The sequence below is a fragment of the Sinohyriopsis cumingii genome, chromosome 10, assembly GCF_028554795.1.
Source record: "Sinohyriopsis cumingii isolate HCF-2022 chromosome 10, ASM2855479v2, whole genome shotgun sequence".
NCBI classification, from domain to species: Eukaryota; Metazoa; Mollusca; class Bivalvia; order Unionida; family Unionidae; genus Sinohyriopsis; species Sinohyriopsis cumingii.
In genome coordinates, this window is record NC_142970.1 from 92,026,445 (window position 1) to 92,045,422 (window position 18,978).

The 18,978-nt window shown below is 37.2% G+C and overlaps 1 protein-coding gene across 3 annotated transcripts in view; it reads left to right on the top strand.

Moving 5' to 3' along the window:
- LOC149790580 (dnaJ homolog subfamily C member 13-like) overlaps positions 1-18,978 on the top strand; it is a 205,118-nt gene that overhangs the window by 174,294 nt on the left and 11,846 nt on the right. For all 3 annotated transcript variants that reach the window (XM_089972669.1, XM_089972671.1, XM_089972670.1), the window contains exon 56: positions 9,421-9,520. In XM_089972669.1, the coding sequence (XP_089828795.1) occupies positions 9,421-9,520 (100 nt within the window). The remainder of the gene's footprint in view (positions 1-9,420; positions 9,521-18,978) is intronic.

Below are 18,978 nucleotides of genomic sequence, written 5' to 3' on the forward strand. Positions count from 1 at the left end.
TGAAATACACGCTATTATCTAACAGCTGTATTCTTTTTTTTAATGTTTTATTCAAATATTTGGTTTCATTTAAATGCCGTGAAACACCATTAATAAGTATTTAAGGGTTTAACGATTCAAGGGAATTCAAATTAACACACACCTTGTGACTGACGCCGCTGTATTAGTCACTTTATATACAAGATGACTCGTTATAAGCCTGGGGCTTTCGAAAGCCAATTCAACTAATCAAAACTAACCCACGCTCTTGACCCGGGCGTGTGGTTGTCTTTTGTTCACAATCATGCAACCGGGTTAATTTAATTGGGTTGCTTTTGATTGGTTGAATTGGCCGTAGAGTTCCGCCCCGCCGTTTTATGTTTGTGCTGTCTTGTGCCGTCCCATCATCCATCAATCATTTCATCCTTAATTAAGTACATGTAGTGATGTCCCCCAAGCATATCTTCTGGGCGGTCTACGATGACGTTTGTCACCCTAGGCCTCACTCCCGGAAATGTATGCTTTGGGGTTCCAAGATGTGAATGTCCTTAATTAAGTATATGTATATGCCTGTAATCTGCCACAACACTCGAGTGGAGATTTACGGCATTGTACTGTCCATACAAAAAACGGGGTCAAAAATGACCCCCAATAATTTTATTAAATTTTAACTTAAATTTTATTAAAATTTTTGATATTAGAAATAAGATGTTTTATAAGAATAATGAATATCGAAGACATCAATAATATATTAACTGAGATTTCAAAATTAAAAAATCAAGGAATTGAATTATCTGATGGTCTCGACAGTGAAAAAATATTATCCGATTATGAGATTATTAACGAACAGTCGAAACGGGGGCGTTTTACCCTGGCCCGCGAGTACTTTTTTATAAAACGATTGCAACATACGATTAATGAAAACTTGTACCACAATGACGCAAATGCATTCATTGGACTATTCACTGCCGTTGAAATAATACGAAAAAAACTCGGACGTGTTTATGAACGACGCCGGGAGATTTCTAGTAAGATCAAAAACATTAGAAGGATTATAGACGAAAACTCCGGCGAGAAATTAGAAATTGCGGAGCAATTGCAATAATGGTAGGCGAATCACTTACTACTCGGCTAGCCAGAGAGCGGCTAGCGGCGCTTAAAAAGTTTATACCGTTACGAGACAGGGTCCGAGAACAACTTCAAACGCGACAACAAATGCAAACTGATTTTGCTGTTGGAAGCGAACAACTCTTTGCCCCGGTAACTAAAGCGACCAAAGATGTTACGGCGGCAACTGTACCCGTCCTCGATGCGCTTGAAAAGATAGCGGCGGAGACAAAACAAACAAAAAGGTCTCTGGAAACACTAGCGGCTGCTACAACACGGAGGCCACCACCACTCGCTATAACCGAACCACAAGAACCTTATGTTACAATGGCCGACGAGGAAGAATTAGGTGCTACTGCGAAAGAACCAGAAGAAGAAATACCCGAAGAAACACCCGAAGAAACATCGAAAGAAAAAAAGAAAGAGGGAAATATACCCCGTAATGTTCTTAAAAAGTCCGCAATAGATCAAATTAGAGACATCGACGACGATGAAGAATTAGTTAATTTTGTTGCTACAACATCAACTAAGAGCATTCGAGATGAGTATATCAATGAAGGTTACAAGAAAAAAATAACCTCGACGGAGAACTGGGCAAGAATAGTGTATTTAGCGAGTAAACATAGAGAAGCATTACCACATCGTGGTGATCCCGATTACGATAAATTCCTCGAGAAAGTTAAGAGTAGAACACCAAAAAAAGGAAAAGGATACCCTGTTGGTAAAGAATCCTACGGCGTTACCTGCCCTAATAGTGTTCTCAGTGATATATCACGGCTGGAAGTACTAATTGGAGGAAAACGAGCCGGAAATAACTCTACGGAAATAATCAATGAGGCCGCTGATATTTGCAAGCGGTTATTTGCAGGCGGTATTATGGACATTAATGTATATCGAACGCTCATAGACGAACTCGTGGATGATTAATTGGAAAACTGGTGTTTTTAATAAGGATGATCATACACTACAACCATGATAAACCAGTACTCGTCTACGTGGTAAACTCGCGATTGCCTGTTTACCGCGCGTACTATGGAGATGGTCTCGGTAGCACCATTGCGGGGTTATTTACAAGAATGGCTCCAAAAGTAGCGCCGTTAGCCAAACAATTAGGAATGAAGGCTATTGATGTTATTCGTGATAAGGGTATTAGTGCCATTGGAGATGTTGCCGGAAGGGCGTTTTCAGCCGCACGGGACAAACTAATGTCATTGGTGAAATTCAGGAGAAAAAAACAGAAACCACCGGTAATGCCATCAACGACAGTGATGCCTGCAAATGTCAGTAAAGTAATAAATAACGCCGTGGAAGAAAAATTAGAGTCGTTGGCGACGACTTCGCCATCCGCCGATGCGGCAACCAACGCGCTCATGAACGCGATAGCGGGGAGTGGTTTAAATTCAAAGAATTTACGACGAAAAAATCGCAATTGAAAACATCAACATGATAAATAATAGAATGTTTGCGCGTACCGCTGACCCCGCGTTTGATATGGACGCCCCAGTACGCAGGGATGATTCTGTCCGTGATTATCAATATTATTCTTATTATGCGGCGCAACCTGACCTACGATCGCGAATTGAACTTCAAGTCCAAGATACCAGTAAATATTTTTTGCCGTGTGAAGCGTTTATCGAAATTGAGGGAGAACTCGTGACAAATGCTGCCGATAATACACCATACGCAGATGACCCTCGTGTTCGAGTTGGCTTCGTTAACAACGGTATCATGGCGTTATTTGAGAGTGCCAGATATCTTATTGACGGGCGAGAAATTGAATCAATAGAACGCGAGGTTGATGTTGCAACGACGATAATTGGGTTAGCGAGATACTCGGATGATTATACAAGATCGGCGGGCCCATCTATAATGTTCGCAAAGGACACCACCGATAACGCTGACCATCTTCAGTACATCAACGTGCTGGCGAAAAAAGATACCGCAGGTGATCAGGCTGAAGCAGCCAATCCAGACCGCAGAGCAAAACCGGACGCTGATTTCAATATTATAAAAAGTCTTAACGATAATTACAATATGGGATTCGCAGCACGAGTAGGAATGTTGCAAGGACCACGCCGAAAGTTTTCATGCGCGATTCCACTCCATCACATATTTGGATTCTGCAGAAATGTCAGGAAGGTTATCTATGGGGCTAAGCATACAATCGCGCTGACGCGAAGGGGTGATGATAACAATGCAATATGGCGTGCTGCTGGCGTCGCTGCCGGTAAAGTCATTTTAACTAAAATGGCATTGTGGATGCCGGTGCTGACTCCATCAGTTACCACGGAAGCACGATTGTTAGCATTTATGGAACAGGGAGGGAAATCGTTGTTGAGTTGGCTAGCGGTAACAACTGATGCTAAAGAGGATAACGTCGCCGATACGTTTACATGGCACCTAGCATCAAAACAGGGTGTTTCAGCCCCGCGTCATATATTCATAGCGCTACAGAATAGGGAACGATTGGGTAATCAAGAACGCAGCCATATGATATTTGATCGATTAGGAGTCATGGAGGTTTCGCTGAGAATAAACGGACAACAGGAACCATCCGAGGATATACAGCTTAATTACGGTGACAACCATGTCGCACGTGTGTATCATCGATTGCTGTCATATATGGGTCGTGATCAAAACGTCGACACTGGTTTGCAAATATCACAACTTGATTTTAAAAACCGGTATCCGATTTATTATTTTTCGCTGGAACATCTTGATTTAACGAGACAATCCGTCGTTGATATACACTTCCGAGCTCGTATAGCCCCGGGTGGTGATTATAGAGCGGTTGCTGTCATTCTCAGCGATAAATCAATGCTGCTAGAAGGTGTTGGTGGACGAATGAGAATCATTGATGCGCCAGTGGAAAACATGTAATTGAAAACACAAACGCATTTACAATAAAATGTCGTATAGTGTCGTCAGTGTAGAGTTGACTGATGGTCAAGTCAAGAAATTACGATCAAAGTCGGCTAAACAATGTGGAACCACAATAACGCTGAAGCCGTCACAGATGGCAGGTGGTAATCATAAGATATCGTTGACGGCGCGTCAAATAAAACATTTCAATAATGCGATGAAGAATAAAAAGGGTGTTCAAATAGATTTTTCAGCCGCAGCAATTAAAAACATGGAAAAGACCGGTGGGATATTTCCGCTGTTAGCTGCGATTCCAGCGTTGATTGCCGCGGCCGCACCAGCAGTGGCTAAGGCGGCGGCGTTAGGAGCCGTTGGTACCGCGGCGGGAATGGCATTAAAGAAGGCAACCGGGAAAGGCTACAAAAAAAAACGACCCGTGGCCGGAAAGGGTCTAAGACTACCGGGAACCCCGTATTCATGGTATTCGGGAAAGGGTCTAAGACTACCGGGAACCGTTTATTAACTCCAATGTCTAATTTTGATTTAATAGACGCCGCAAACGCGTTAGCGATAAAAAACTTCAGAGGTGTTTTTATGAGGGATCAATTACCGGCGGCACCAAGGAATATTGAAACCGGCATAATTAACCTCGATGGATCCTCCGGAGCGGGAACTCATTGGGTTGCATACGCGATTGATCCGCGTGCAATCGTCTATTTTGATTCATACGGGTTAGCCCCGCCGAAAGAGTTCATGCGGTATATCCGGGCGTGTTCAGCCCGGGTTTTTTATTCCACGCTGCCAACACAGCAATTGAGTGACCCGCCGATATGTGGCCGTGAGGTATTGAACGTACTCGCGGCGATTTCATCATCGCGAAAACCACCTCATATGGTTGTAAACGAATATACTAGTGGGGTCGTAGAGGCCCGGCGGGTTAATTAGAAACGCTGGTTTTTTTTACAATAACGATGATTGATATCTGGGGACGACCGGTTTCGGCGCTGAAAAAGCCCACGGAAACGCCCGCCACCGATGACATAAAAAAACTAATTGAGGATGAAATCGCTGATACGTTGAACTTAACCAGTGTTGACCCAGATGAAATAGTTGTATTTCAAGACCGCCAGGGTAAATTGAAATCTAGTAATGTGTCGCTGAATGACGTTTTAATACGACAGCGTGATGCCGCCGAGGGCACTATCGCGTTGTATACCGGCGACGGACGACTCAAACCGGGTGAATCCATCTTGACAATAAATGGAAAAATAAGTACACTTGGCGACAATTATATAACCATGTCAAATTCGTTAAAGGGTTTACGTGGTGAATTTAACTTTCATGGAGAACAGTTCAGGTCGATGATAACGCACGTCAGCGAAATGCGAGACATTGTCAATAGTTTTTTTCGGGGACCCCCGACGGCAGACGAACCAAATCTTGTAATAATAAAAAATGCTATTTCGGATCTTATGGAGATGTCGGCCAATTTACCCCCGTTGCGAAAAAATGTTAACAGGATCGATGACAACTTTGATAAATTCTTTGGTAAAAAAAATACCAAGCCGGATGAGATTACAATAACTATAAATGATATCACTGCGTATGGACAGGAAATAAAAACAATCAAAACTGATGTTGCAACAAACAAAAGGAGTGTAGACGCGCATGAACGGGAAATAGAAATAATCGGCGCTAATGTTGCAACGATCATAAATAATGTAGACTCGCATGGACGGAAAATAGAAACAATCAAAACTGATGTTACAACGATCATAAATAATATGGACGCGCATACACAGGAAATAGGAACAATCAAAACTGATATTGAAGCGAACAAAAAGGGTGTGGACGCGCATACACAGGAAATAGGAACAATCAAAACTGATGTCGAAGCGAACAAAAAAAATGTAGACGCGTATTGGCGGGGAATAGGATTAATCAAAACTGATGTTGCAGCGAACAAAAAAGGTATAGACGTGCATACATATGAAATAGGAACAATCAAACTTGATGTTGCAGCAAACAAAAAAAGTATGACCGAGAATACACGGGAAATAGAAACAATCAAAACTAATGTTGCAGCGAACAAGAATAATATAGACGCGCATTGGCAGGAAGTAGGAATAATCAGAACTGATGTTGAAGCGATTAAAGACGGGCTACCGAGAGTAGCAGAGCAATTTGAAAAAATAAAAATCCCTCATGAGAACATCATCAACACAGTATACACAATTCGGCATGGATCATTCGATTGGACTCCTACACAGAATACAGTAAATATCACCGCAACTGTTAAGGGCATTTATCGATTGACACTGATTTCAATGATGCAGTTTAATATATTATCGTCGAGTTCATCCGGGTTTAACAATACAATATCAACAATTATAGACAAGAACGCAACTGAAAAGTTTACAATTTATGCCGTTGATAGAAATCTAGCCGGGGCAAACATTACATGGTATGTGGAATTTGTAGCGAATCTAAGTAATTAAAAACACTAGTTCTTTTAAAATAAAAATGACCACCAAGGAAATTGAATCAGAGGTATCACCGACGTCACATCAATATCGATTCGATACCGCAAAAGAATTCTCCGCGAACTTGAAAACGCTTTCCGAACAATACCGTGCAAAAATAAAAAAATACCGCCGAAAAATAACCGCCATCGACGCGGTCGTGTACTCGGTGTCGGGTATAGTGGCCAGTACCGGTGTTATTTTATCCACGGTGACCACGATAGCCCCGATCGCTGTTCCAATCGCTGTCTCCGCGATGACAACAGTTGCTGGAGTCGCCAACGCAATCACTAGGAAGATATCATCGTGTTTTCAGAAAAAACTCAACGAGTATACAGTAAAACATCAAATAGTATCCGACGCGTACTCGAAATTATCCGGGTTGATCTCGTTGTCAATTGATAATTTGTTCGTATCCGATGTTGAATTCTCCACGATGGTCCAGTTGTATAGCTCCGCGATGTCAAAAATCGAGGATTTTCAACTGGAAGCCGGAACCACCTGGTTGTTGAAATTAGACACTAAAGACAACAAATAATAATAATGTCGCTGAACCCCGAAGGGTTTCAATTACTTCAGCGGATCGCGGAGAACACCACTCCGGTACAAACAAATATGATATCAATAACGTCAACGAAACCCGAATTCAGTGTGAACTTCCCGTCGCCGGTTCCAGTGAAGGATATAGCGCTGGCAAAATTGCGAGTATATCACAGTTGGCCTAATATTCGAGCGGACGCATTTAACGGACAACAACCTAATAACTCGCTGGTTTTTGCACGGAAAAATAAACCCGATGGGACCCCAGACTGGGAGGAGGTTACAATACCAACTGGGTCATACCAAATAGAGCAAATCAATAAAGAATTTCAACGCAGAATAAAATCGATCACAGGAAAGGAATCAAAAATCGCTATTACGGTTCATGAACCGACGTTATCATCGACGATTGAAATAAGCACACCGGGGTATATGGTTGATATTTATAACAGTTCAATAAGAACCATACTAGGATGGCCTAAGAATCCACCCGCGGATTTGCACACAAATGTGCAATCGTATCATGAGATTAATCCCAGTTATCTGAATGATTTGTCTATTATAAGAAACACGTTATTACCCAGCGAGTTTATATTTCAAGACAGGAATACCATGCAATGGTTTTTTCCGTATAAGAAAACTCCTGAATTGTCAGCCAAGGTCACAGTTCGTTTAGATGATATCACTGGTGCGTTTGCCGAGATTAATCGTAATTACCAATCACAACTAGAACAGCTACGGAAAACAAAAGCACGAAAACACGTTGAGGTGTTAAATCAACTTATATCAGACATGGAATATATTAATGAGCGAATCGTTAAGACAATATCCGATAGCAGCGATGATAATAAACAAAAATTCCTAACCGGGTATAATATCACAGAAGCCGATTTACCCGATTTCAAGTTTCCAGGATACAACGCGCCAGAACTAAGAAAGTCTCTTAATGATTTTCTCAGTCCATCAACTTATATCCTCAGACACGATAACGGGGATGATGGTATGCATATTGCTCCATACAACGTAAATATCGCATCGGTGATAGCAATCAATCTAGTGTGTGATGTTATCGAAGGGAGTTACCAGGTAGATACCAATCAATCAAATCAAGCTCAACAGGGATATATCCTTTATTCATTTTCACCAACAGCCCCTCCGGGATTTTTAATCGTTGAGAATCCGATTAATCCGGTCTATATGCGATGCCATGATCGGTTTTTAACGAGAATTAATTTTAAACTCACCGATCAGTCAAATAACCTAATTGATCTACAGGAGGAGGAGTTAGTGATCACTCTGTTTGTAAGATCATTGTAAATAACTTCTTAGCAGCAGAGGGGGGCGATGACATCGACGCGGTCGTCGATGTGCTTACCGGACGCCGACGACGCTGGGATCGGCGCGCAGAAGGTATTAATTAAACCAAATGACGACGCGACGATCCCCCAACGACGTCGTCGTTTTTTTTTTTACCAGCGCTGACTACACCGGATCCGCTGAGTGCAGAAGTAATAATTAAGCAAAATGACGATTGGACAAAATGTCGGATTCGCCCCCTCTGCTGCTTCTGTTGGTTTAAATGATGCATTCTTTGAAAACCTAATTGTACTGCTTTTATTATCCTCAGATTTTTAAATTCATTCTCACCATCACATTCATAAGGCACTCTCTCTTTATAATAGATTCGTAGCCTCATAATAAAGTAATATGTAATATCAGTGCCTGATTATGAGGGTAACACAATTAGCTAAGAACTAATCTACCATGAGGCCCTCATACAAAGGAATTTATTTATTTTAGCTGCATCTCTGAAGCCACTGGATATACTGGGTTTGGAAGAAGGAAATAGAGTGGGCATTTCTAATCTCAACTGGAATACTATTCCAGAGCAGAGTTCAGAGTATTGGAAAGATTTTTAAATAACTATGTATTTGGTTTGGGAATTCTATACTGTTTGGTAGACATGGATCACAGGTGGGGAGTATTACCAGGTAGCCTATACTGGAATAGTGATTGTAAATATTCAGGAGCACTATTATGGGATATCCTGTACATTAATTTGTCTTTTCTCAAACAGATTCAGTCTTTAATAGGTAATATTTTTAACCTACCAGCTAAATTTTCCTTGCTTTCTTTCTGGATTGATATTAGCCCAAATGCTCTTTTTTGAAGATGTGCCAGCTTTGCTATGTTTTTATCATTTTAATTACCCCATACTGTATTATAGTACTCTAAATAGGGTGTATGTAACTGTTATAAAATAGTTTTCTGTGCCTTTCAGGGAGAAAATGTCTTGTCCTACTGAGAAGCCATAAACTTGAATTGACTTTTTTTACTGATATGTTTGATATGTTCAGCCCAACAACAAGCACTATGCACATATTTTTTAATGTTACTTCTTAATTGACAGATAAGTGGTATCCTGGATAAATCACAAGTGTGGAAGGACTACAGAGACCAAAGGCATGATCTCTTCATCTCAGACAGACCAATTGCAGGCTACCTTACAGGTAATCATATTGGTTCTTACAATTGCAGGCTACCTTAAAAGTAATCATATTGGTTCTTACAATTGCAGACTACCTTAAAGGTAATCATATTGGTTCTTACAATTGCAGGCTACCTTACAGGTAATCATATTGGTTCTTACAATTGCAGACTATCTTCAAGGTAATCATATTGGTTCTTACAATTGCAGGCTGCCTTAAAGGTAATCATATTGGTTCTTACAATTGCAGGCTACCTTACAGGTAATCTTATTGGTTCTTACAATGCAGGCTGCCTTACAGGTAATCACATTGGTTCTTAACAATTGCAGGCTACCATACAGATAATCCTTTAAGATTCTTATGAGAAAGTGTTCACATTATTTGAGCCAATCATGGTATTTTTATAGGTAATATCATTTAAGCCAGTCACAGTAAACTTTATATTTAATTCTGTAAATCATGTAAAATTGTACATGACAGTTATTTATGCCATAGGTGTAGCTCATTAGAATGTGGGAAATATATCTTGTAATGAAAGCACTGAAGACATGATAATCTCTCATTTTTATTCCTAAATAGTTTTCTCGTAGAGTGTCCCTTGTGTGCTAGTCTTAATTTTATTATGTATCAGTTTGTGTTGTAGTCTCTGTCATTGTTATTTTGAGCTGGCTTAGCATAGTGACAACTTTGGCATCCATCTGAATGTCCAGACACTAGATTAATGTCATTGTTGATGTTTTTACATTAAGCTCAGGTGCAAAGTTTTTCACATTCATTATAATGCTGGCTGAACAAAGAGGGAGTCTCTTTGTGTCTACTTCCCTTGCTGTGCCATAGAAATCTAATTCTCACAGTCTCACTTTTCATAGTGTCAGCCTATCTGAATAGTGTATGCAGACTTTCTTTGCTGCCAACCTTAAAATTCTTCCAAAAAAATTATGCATATAAAATCTGTTTGATTGCCTATAAAATCTTGCTTACACAAACAAATGTACCTGCAAGCGCACACATCCACACACATCTACAGTGATAAAGAGATGGTGGGCAGATTTAATCAAAGTGTTCAACCTTCTAAATCTTTACCTTTTTTTCACTTGTAAATAATTTAATTAATGATGCAAACTAGTGTTGAAATTAGATTATTATTGTTTCAGGGCTTAAGAATTAATGCAGTTTCAGTTTGCTTTGAAGTCAATTTGCAAGTTAAACACAATATATATATTTATAGCGCAATGTACTATTTTTTCTTCTATACTGATATGAAACTTCTGCTAAAATATTCATACCTACAAGTCCTTCTACAAACTACACAGACCCAGATCTTCTATCACATAATGTGCTGGCAGATCTGGGTCTATGCAGATGTTAGGAGTAATCAGTAGAACAAACAATGTAGACCCTGGTCTGCTGGTACTTAGTTTTTGTAATTGGACTCAACTTATAAGCAAGTACAGTGCGACTTTACCATAACACGCCCTGCAGTAGCACAAATTCGGCTATAACGTGGTCATGGCATGGTTACCAAAATTTTGTATATATTCCTTCGCACGTGAAAAAATATTTTTTGTTCCAAGTACATGAAATAGTACAAAATTTATTATCATTTTCGGGGAAGAAATTGTGTATGAATTTGAATATAATACGATCGTGGTGTGGTTCCTGAAATTTTAAATACATGTGCTTGTATATTTCTTGTACCGGGAAAATTAATTTTTTTAAGTACGAGAAATAGTGTGTAAAACGTTTATTATCATTTTGGTGAAGAGTTCATGTATGAATTTTAATATAATACGATTGTAGCTTGGCTTATGAAATTTAACAATTTCACCTGGTTCTTGAAGTGTTATGCCAAAATAAACATTAACAGAATTGTTACTTATTACTGATCCATAATTTAAGCCATTAAGTCGTCTTTATGATTGTCTTCAATTAATTCTGTATACAGTTGTTGCTCAAACAATAGCCAACATGTGTTTCTTTAACTGCATACACAACCAAGCAGCAGGTGGTTGATAAGAGATTCTCACAATTTAATCAACATCAAAACAATGAAAGCTGCCAACATGTTTGCTGGACTTGGTGGTGTTATTAGACAAAATAAGTTGACCAGTAAGTAAAGTCCACTTTATTAGCTGGAAACTGAAAGGGAATGAAGTTGTACATGCATTCAGCTTAAAAAAATTTATAAAGTGACTCGTGACCATTACAGGCCTACTGCACTTAGTTCTCTGGTTTTACATGTGTATGGTGTTTGTTTATGAACTCGTTATTAATTTCCTATTTTTTATACAAATATTTTACTGTTATGGAAGAGCAACTTCACAACCGCAAGTCGTTCTCTGCACTCTGTGCAATGATTAGTATAGTAGTTTTCACACATTTCTTTCAATATTCACAAAATCTGAAGTAAAGTTATAATCATGCTGAAAGCATGTGTTGATTGTTAATTATTCTTGCTGTAGTCGTTCAAAAGCATAGGCGTACAAGCGTTAATTATTGGAAATTTGCAATGGATAAATGTACACGGAAACACACGAGAAAATTTTAGCAGTATGAAATTTGTACAAAGTTCATAGACGCTGGAAAGTAATGAACCATACATGTGCTTTGTTTTTCTTAACCTAATTTTGCTGTTAATTTTTCCCATTGAATTCAGACACATAATGATCTGTGACAAAATTATTGAATAGTTTAAATATGTACATAATGTTTGCAATGGAATAATTGTATTATGGATTAATTGCGAGCCCCGATGGTACAATATCAGACAGCAAGTAAACGGTGTTAATACTCTGTTCGTGCTGTATATTAGATGTTGAATTCAGACACAATGATCTGGGACAAAATTATTGAATATTGTAAATATGTGTCCAATTTTTCAAAGGAATTACATGCATTATGAATGAACTGCATGCCACGATGTCACAATAGTAAACAGTATTGATACCCTATTCATCATTTATATTAGACATGAATACACATATATGTGCCAATGAGTTGTTCTCTGAAAAAAAGTAAAATACTGTAAAAACCCGCATTAACAAGACCCCGATATTAACATGATTCAATTTTTTTTACCCCAATTATCGTGTTATAGCAGAATTCCACTGTATATACAATATACAATATTATCTGATTATATTGGTTCTTGTATTTTACTTTTCTTGATGCATGTTTTAATGAAAACATTTGCCATATTCTTTTCATTAACAGATTCATCTAAAGGTAAATGTGCAGTTGATGCTACTGTGTGCCACTTACAAGTCGACTCAAACTGCAAACAACAAAGATCTTGTCTCCCATAACATAATGTACCTGCAGACCAGGATATATGTTGTTTGTTCTACTGATTGTTCCTAACAGACTATACAGACCAAAATCTGATGTTTCATAATGCAATGGCATATCTGGGTCTGTGCAGTTTGCAGTTGGACTCGACTTGTAAGCAAATAATACGGCATTTATGCAGCAATATTGCATTTTATGTGAGTTTTTTTTTACACAGTGCATTTGCATTTCATTTATTATTTTCTGTATGCTTTTGGAGAGGGATTCAACCACTCCTTTTCTGTATGATTTTACAGAGGGATCCAACCACTCCTTTGCATGATTTATATGAACCATATGCTTTTCATAGAGGAGTCATTTTTCTACATGTCAGCCTGCAGAGTTATTCTATGTGTGGAAAAAATTTACATTAAAACCTGTTTTAGGCAGACATTTTTGGGAGTGAAAATGTCCTCTGAAGGTAGTTGGTCACCTAACTGAGGTTTATTTCTCCAGTATCTTGGTTTACTGAAAAAAAACTTTTTTAAAAAACTTTTTTTAATTTAGGTGACTGTTTGATAGAGGTAACCTGTTAGCAAAGGATCAGCTGAATGATTTTACAGTACATGTCTGAACTTTTTTGGATGACACACCTTATTGCCATTTTAAATTCTAAGTTATGACTGGGCTTATTCTTTTGATGTTCTATGTTTTAAAGATCATTCTGTTTCAACAATCATACTCATTGCAAAACCTTACTATTGTGATGTTTCTGTAAAAGGAGGCACTGAAGAGCCACAAAATCTGAATGTATTGTAGAATTGGCCAGTCTATAGAAGTTAGATTATTGTCACAATAGTCTTGTTGGAACTAAAATCTGTGTTCATTCTTCAGAACTTAGAATAGCAACTAAATGGCCCTGTTGAAACCAAAATCTGTGACCAGTCTGCTGAAAGTTACAGAAGGGTTTGATGTAGAGAAGTTTCACAAAATTTGTTGTGAGAATTAGCTGTAAATAAGTTTTAAATTAAAAGTAGTACTTGTAGTCCAATTATTCGTTCCAAGTTTCCTATAATATGATTATTTCTGTTGTAAGTAGAAAATCGGAAACAACTCTCATTCAGTCCAGATTGTCAGCTTTGTTTTAGTGTGAATTTTAGGTGAAGGGGGTGGCACAGACAGCAAGTTTTTTTCCATAATAATTTTTTCAGTATTATTGCATTCAAAAATTGCTTGTAATATCCCAACAAACAAACAGTTTACCATTTAAAACTCATGCAAGAGAAATCCATGTATAATATTTATGCAGATTTAGATAAAATTGCCAAATATGAATGATAAGTTATATGACCATTTCAGACAATGTATTTTGTACTTGTTAAACACTTGGAAGATGATAGTATGAATATGGTATACATCATATTTTAGACTTGCTAAACACTTGGAAGATGACAGTATGAATATGGTATATAGTATACTTTAAACTTGTTAAACACTTGGAAGATGACAGTATGAATAGGGTATACAATATATTTTAGACTTGTTAAACACTTGGAAGATGACAGTATGAATATGGTATACAATATATTTTAGACTTGTTAAACACTTGGAAGATGACAGTATGAATATCATATACAATATATTTTAGACTTGTTAAATACTTGGAAGATGACAGTATGAATATGGTATACAATATACTTTAGACTTGTTAAACACTTGGAAGATGACAGTATGAATATGGTATACAGCATATTTTAGACTTGTTAAACACTTGGAAGATGACAGTATGAATATGGTGTACAATATATTTTAGACTTGTTAAACACTTGGAAGATGACAGTATGAATATGGTATACAATATACTTTAGACTTGCTAAACATTTGGAGGATGATAGTATGAAAATAATTTATTAATGCACTAATAAGTGAGGAGTTTATGGCATTATCAATATTCTGATTTATTTTTAAGGAAGTGTTTAAATTACAAGTTTCTTCCTTTCCCAGAAATATTTATACTGCAGTAGGTCTCTTTCCGATCATTCATTATTTAGGAAAATCTCTACGTGACATGACCTTTATTAACAACCAAAAAAAACTTCAGCACCAATGATAATTACAAATGCTTTATGCCAGGTTATTGGTGATAGTTTTTGTTAGCTCATTTGTTTGGCCAAAGTTTAGATAAATATATGGGTACCAAATGACATTTCTGATCAAATTTTTTTTTCAGACAAAATAAAAATGTTTGATATACTATGGTTGCATTGTATGCAAAGACTTTACTGCTAAAGTGTTAAATCCACATGTTGCATGTTTAAAAAATTCCAGTTTTTCATTTTAAAAGTTTAGATGTCATTTATATTGTCTGTTTTGATATCACAATCTTAAGTTGTGTGTGCAAGGTTAATTTTTTTCTCTATCTAAATGCCTAGTCATGCCTATTACATTTTGCTTTCAAGGCCATAACTTTATAATGGTTGAAGAGATGTGTAGAAACTTGTCCAGGCCATAACTTAACAATTTTTGAAGAGATGTGTAGAAACTTGTCCAGGCCATAACTTTATAATTTTTGAAGAGATGTGTAGAAACTTGTCCAGGCCATAACTTTATAATGGTTGAAGAGATGTGTAGAAACTTGTCCAGGCCATAACTTTATAATTTTTGAAGAGATATTTAGAAACTTGTCCAGGCCATAACTTTATAATTTTAAAAGATATGTGTAGAAACTTGTCCAGGCCATAACTTTATAATGGTTGAAGAGAGGTTTAGAAACTTGTCCAAAAGAGGTATAATGACTAGCATGTGTTTTGCATACCATAACCTTGATCAGTGTGCCACAAGTTCAGGGGCAAGGAATTGGAAAGTTTAATTACAATTTGTAACCTTGTCCAGAGTATAACTTTTGAGCGAGAGAAGATATTTTAATGAAACTATATTTTAATGAAACTTTAGCCAATTACATTGTGTTGTATATGGTAGCTGTGCCCACTGTCTGAGTGTGATAAATTATATTGTGTTGTATATAGTAGCTGTGCCCACTGTCTGAGTGTGAAAATCACAGCAAGGCAAACTGTTACTCAGATTTTTATCGTTGTCCACTTTACATCATTTAATAGAACTACAACCAGTCATTTTTATAGTGTGTCACATAAAATAGCTATGAACCCCGTCTCAAGGTCAAGGTCACAACAGTGTGTCACTTTCTAATCCCTAAGATATCTTGCTGAAACTTTACCCATGTCAACACTTTATCAAAAATTATTAAGACACCAGCTCAAAGGTCTTGGTCATTAGTGCGGACAATTCCATGGAATGGGCATAGAATTTATGGTACTCTTTTTCTTCATACTGTAAATTGAAAAGAGATAATCAGAATGCTGTCAACATGAAGGGATTCTCACGGAGTGTGTCATGGATCTTTTTCTTCTGTTCCTGTTCCACAGTTTTCTTCTTGTAGAGTGGGAGAAAGAGCTATCAACTTTCCAGACTATAAATTTAGAATATAAAATCAAAGTGAAAGAATTAAAAATAACTTACAGTTTTTGAATTCCTAGATTTATATCCTGAGTTGTACTATCAATTTCTCATTAATCCAGAAATTAACCAAGTGTATTCCAAATGACGGTTCTAATGTACTTATATGCTAATGTACTAGCATCACTGAAGACTCAGTTTTAAATCCACAAAAGTAGAAGACTCTAATTTCTAAATTCACAAAAGTAAAATATCACAAAAGTTCTTGAATAAATTCACATAATCTGACAGGTATTGTCTGTTTTAGAAAAAATGTTTTCCACTCTACTTGTCCAGTGAACAAATTATAAATAAACCTCGATTTCCTCTATCTCTTACAAAACTGGCAAATAAACTGAAGAATCCTAATTTGGTACTTTAATTCTTTTATAGAGTCTCTGTGTGTGCACCAAATCAACACAACTTGATCACCAAAAAGATTCTTGAACATTTAAATCATATATCTTGAAATAAATTAACAGTCAAGTTCTGACCTTCTCAAATTGCTGTGCAAATCAGCCATTAGGGCATGCCTGATATCTCTACAAGATAAATGCACGCCTAGTATCATGTGATGTTTTTGTGACCTCCATTCAATCAAATGCATGGTATATATTGTATATGTACTTTTGCAATAACACAAAACCAGCCACAGAATTTAAATCATTAAAGTATAAATGTCATAAACCGAAATGACAGGAATAAAACTATTCTAGATTAATATATCATACAGATAACGTTACAGTATATTCAGGTCCATGTTTGATAAAGTTATTGCCCAATTTTCATCACTTGTATAATCTTCGTATCTGCATATTCTTGTTGCAAACATAACTCTGGAAATGCCAACCATTCCAATTTTGGTGGAATCATTTAGATTTTTAACCTCAAATTACAACCATGGCAACCATTTTTGTCAGATCTTCAATCAATATTTGTGTCAGTAAACCAGAACTTGGTCACCAGGATATCAAGGTCATAGAAAATGCTTGTAATGCCTGATTGTAGTTCTTTTATTGAAGAGTAGTTTAGCGTTTGTTTCACAAAAGCAATTGATTATTGACCACTCAAAATTCTTGTCAGCTTAGGATCTTGGTCACCTGAGAAAATGGAGAAAACATGTCAAGCAGAAGCACTGAAGGATGATTATATTTTGATGAAAAACTTTTCCTGCAGATATTTAAAGCATCAGATTCTTGTTTATTAAAGCTTGCATCCACATTTCACATGGGCCCCAGTTGGCTGAGTAGTCTAAGGTGTTACTGATCACTCCTCTTTCACCTCTTTCCTTTATGGATTGATATTCTGGGTTTGGCCAATGTGGTTATGATAGAAAGCTTGCAAGTAGGTTTCCATGGATCAATGGTTCTTCCCAGGATTTTTCCAGTTTTTTTTCTCCACCAGATATACTGTCCACCATGTATCATCTCTCATGTGCTGAAAATTTGCCGTAAACCCATACATCAACAGCCTATTTCAAATTGGTAAGACTTGGCATCACTAGCTCAGGAATCATTCAGCATATTTTGCGTTGGTTTTGTGTTGTCATATGACCTAGACATGCCCATTTATGGCTTTTGTCTCTTGAAATCTTGAGTTATGGTCAGTAGTATAGCAGTCTCCCTAGTAACAACTACAGTTGCAGGGGTGGGATGGTGTATGCTGATAGAGCCAGTGGATGTCCATTCCATTGAAACAATTTTTTTTTTATTAGTAGAGAGCCCCAGAATTATGTTTGGGGTATGGGGCCAAGAAGGAGTTTCTTGATATGCCATTATTTATGGTCCTTGAAAATTAATGTCATATTCTCATGAGGGATGTTTCCTCTAAGCAGCTTAGTTAAAAAACAATCATTGTGTACATTCTGGTACAGTTTGGTTTCACCATTGTCAGATAGACTTTAATGGTCCTATTATGAGTTTTTATCTAAATTGGCATATGTGATCTGAGTAGAAGCTCATTACTCAAAGCAAAGGTTGTGTTGTTTTGTTTGACATACAAATGACCCACGAGTCCATTGTGACCAAATCATTATTGTCCAGACACATGAGTAACCAATTTTCATTTCTTTAAATCTGTTTTTGTGTTCATTAACAGTTTAGTTTACTTACAGGGGCTACTTACAAATGAAATTAAGACTATCTGTAATTGGTTATAGTAATTGGGGTCCTATAATCAAACAGATTTTCAACCAACTTTCAAATGTGGTTTCAGATTTATGACACCGTTTAGAGAGTTTGATTTTGAGCTTTTCATGATATAATTTATAGAGTTATGGTTCCTGATTGTCTACCCTTTGGTTGACACAGCATAACATTACTAAGCTTTGTTTCATTTCAAATAAATCTGATACGCAACTGTGTATTGATTAAGGCTTTGATGATTTAAATTTCAAGTGTTTCATATCACTATCTAGAAGGTTTCTGACCGCTAATGGCCTGTCCACCTAAATTTGCTTTCCACAGCATGTTTTTTATTTGCTGTTCCCTTTTCAGCCAAATTTTTCATGCATCTTCATGTTGATATGCACCTTTATATTGACGAGATCTTGAACAAGTTGGATTTTCAGCATTCTACGTTATCATCTGGAAGAGTTATGGCCCCTGAATGTACATCTTTTCAAAACCTTGTTTTTCCTATTGAAGTTCTTACATTTACCTCCTGGAGGGTGCATAGTGCATACCGTGCCAGTGTCCGCT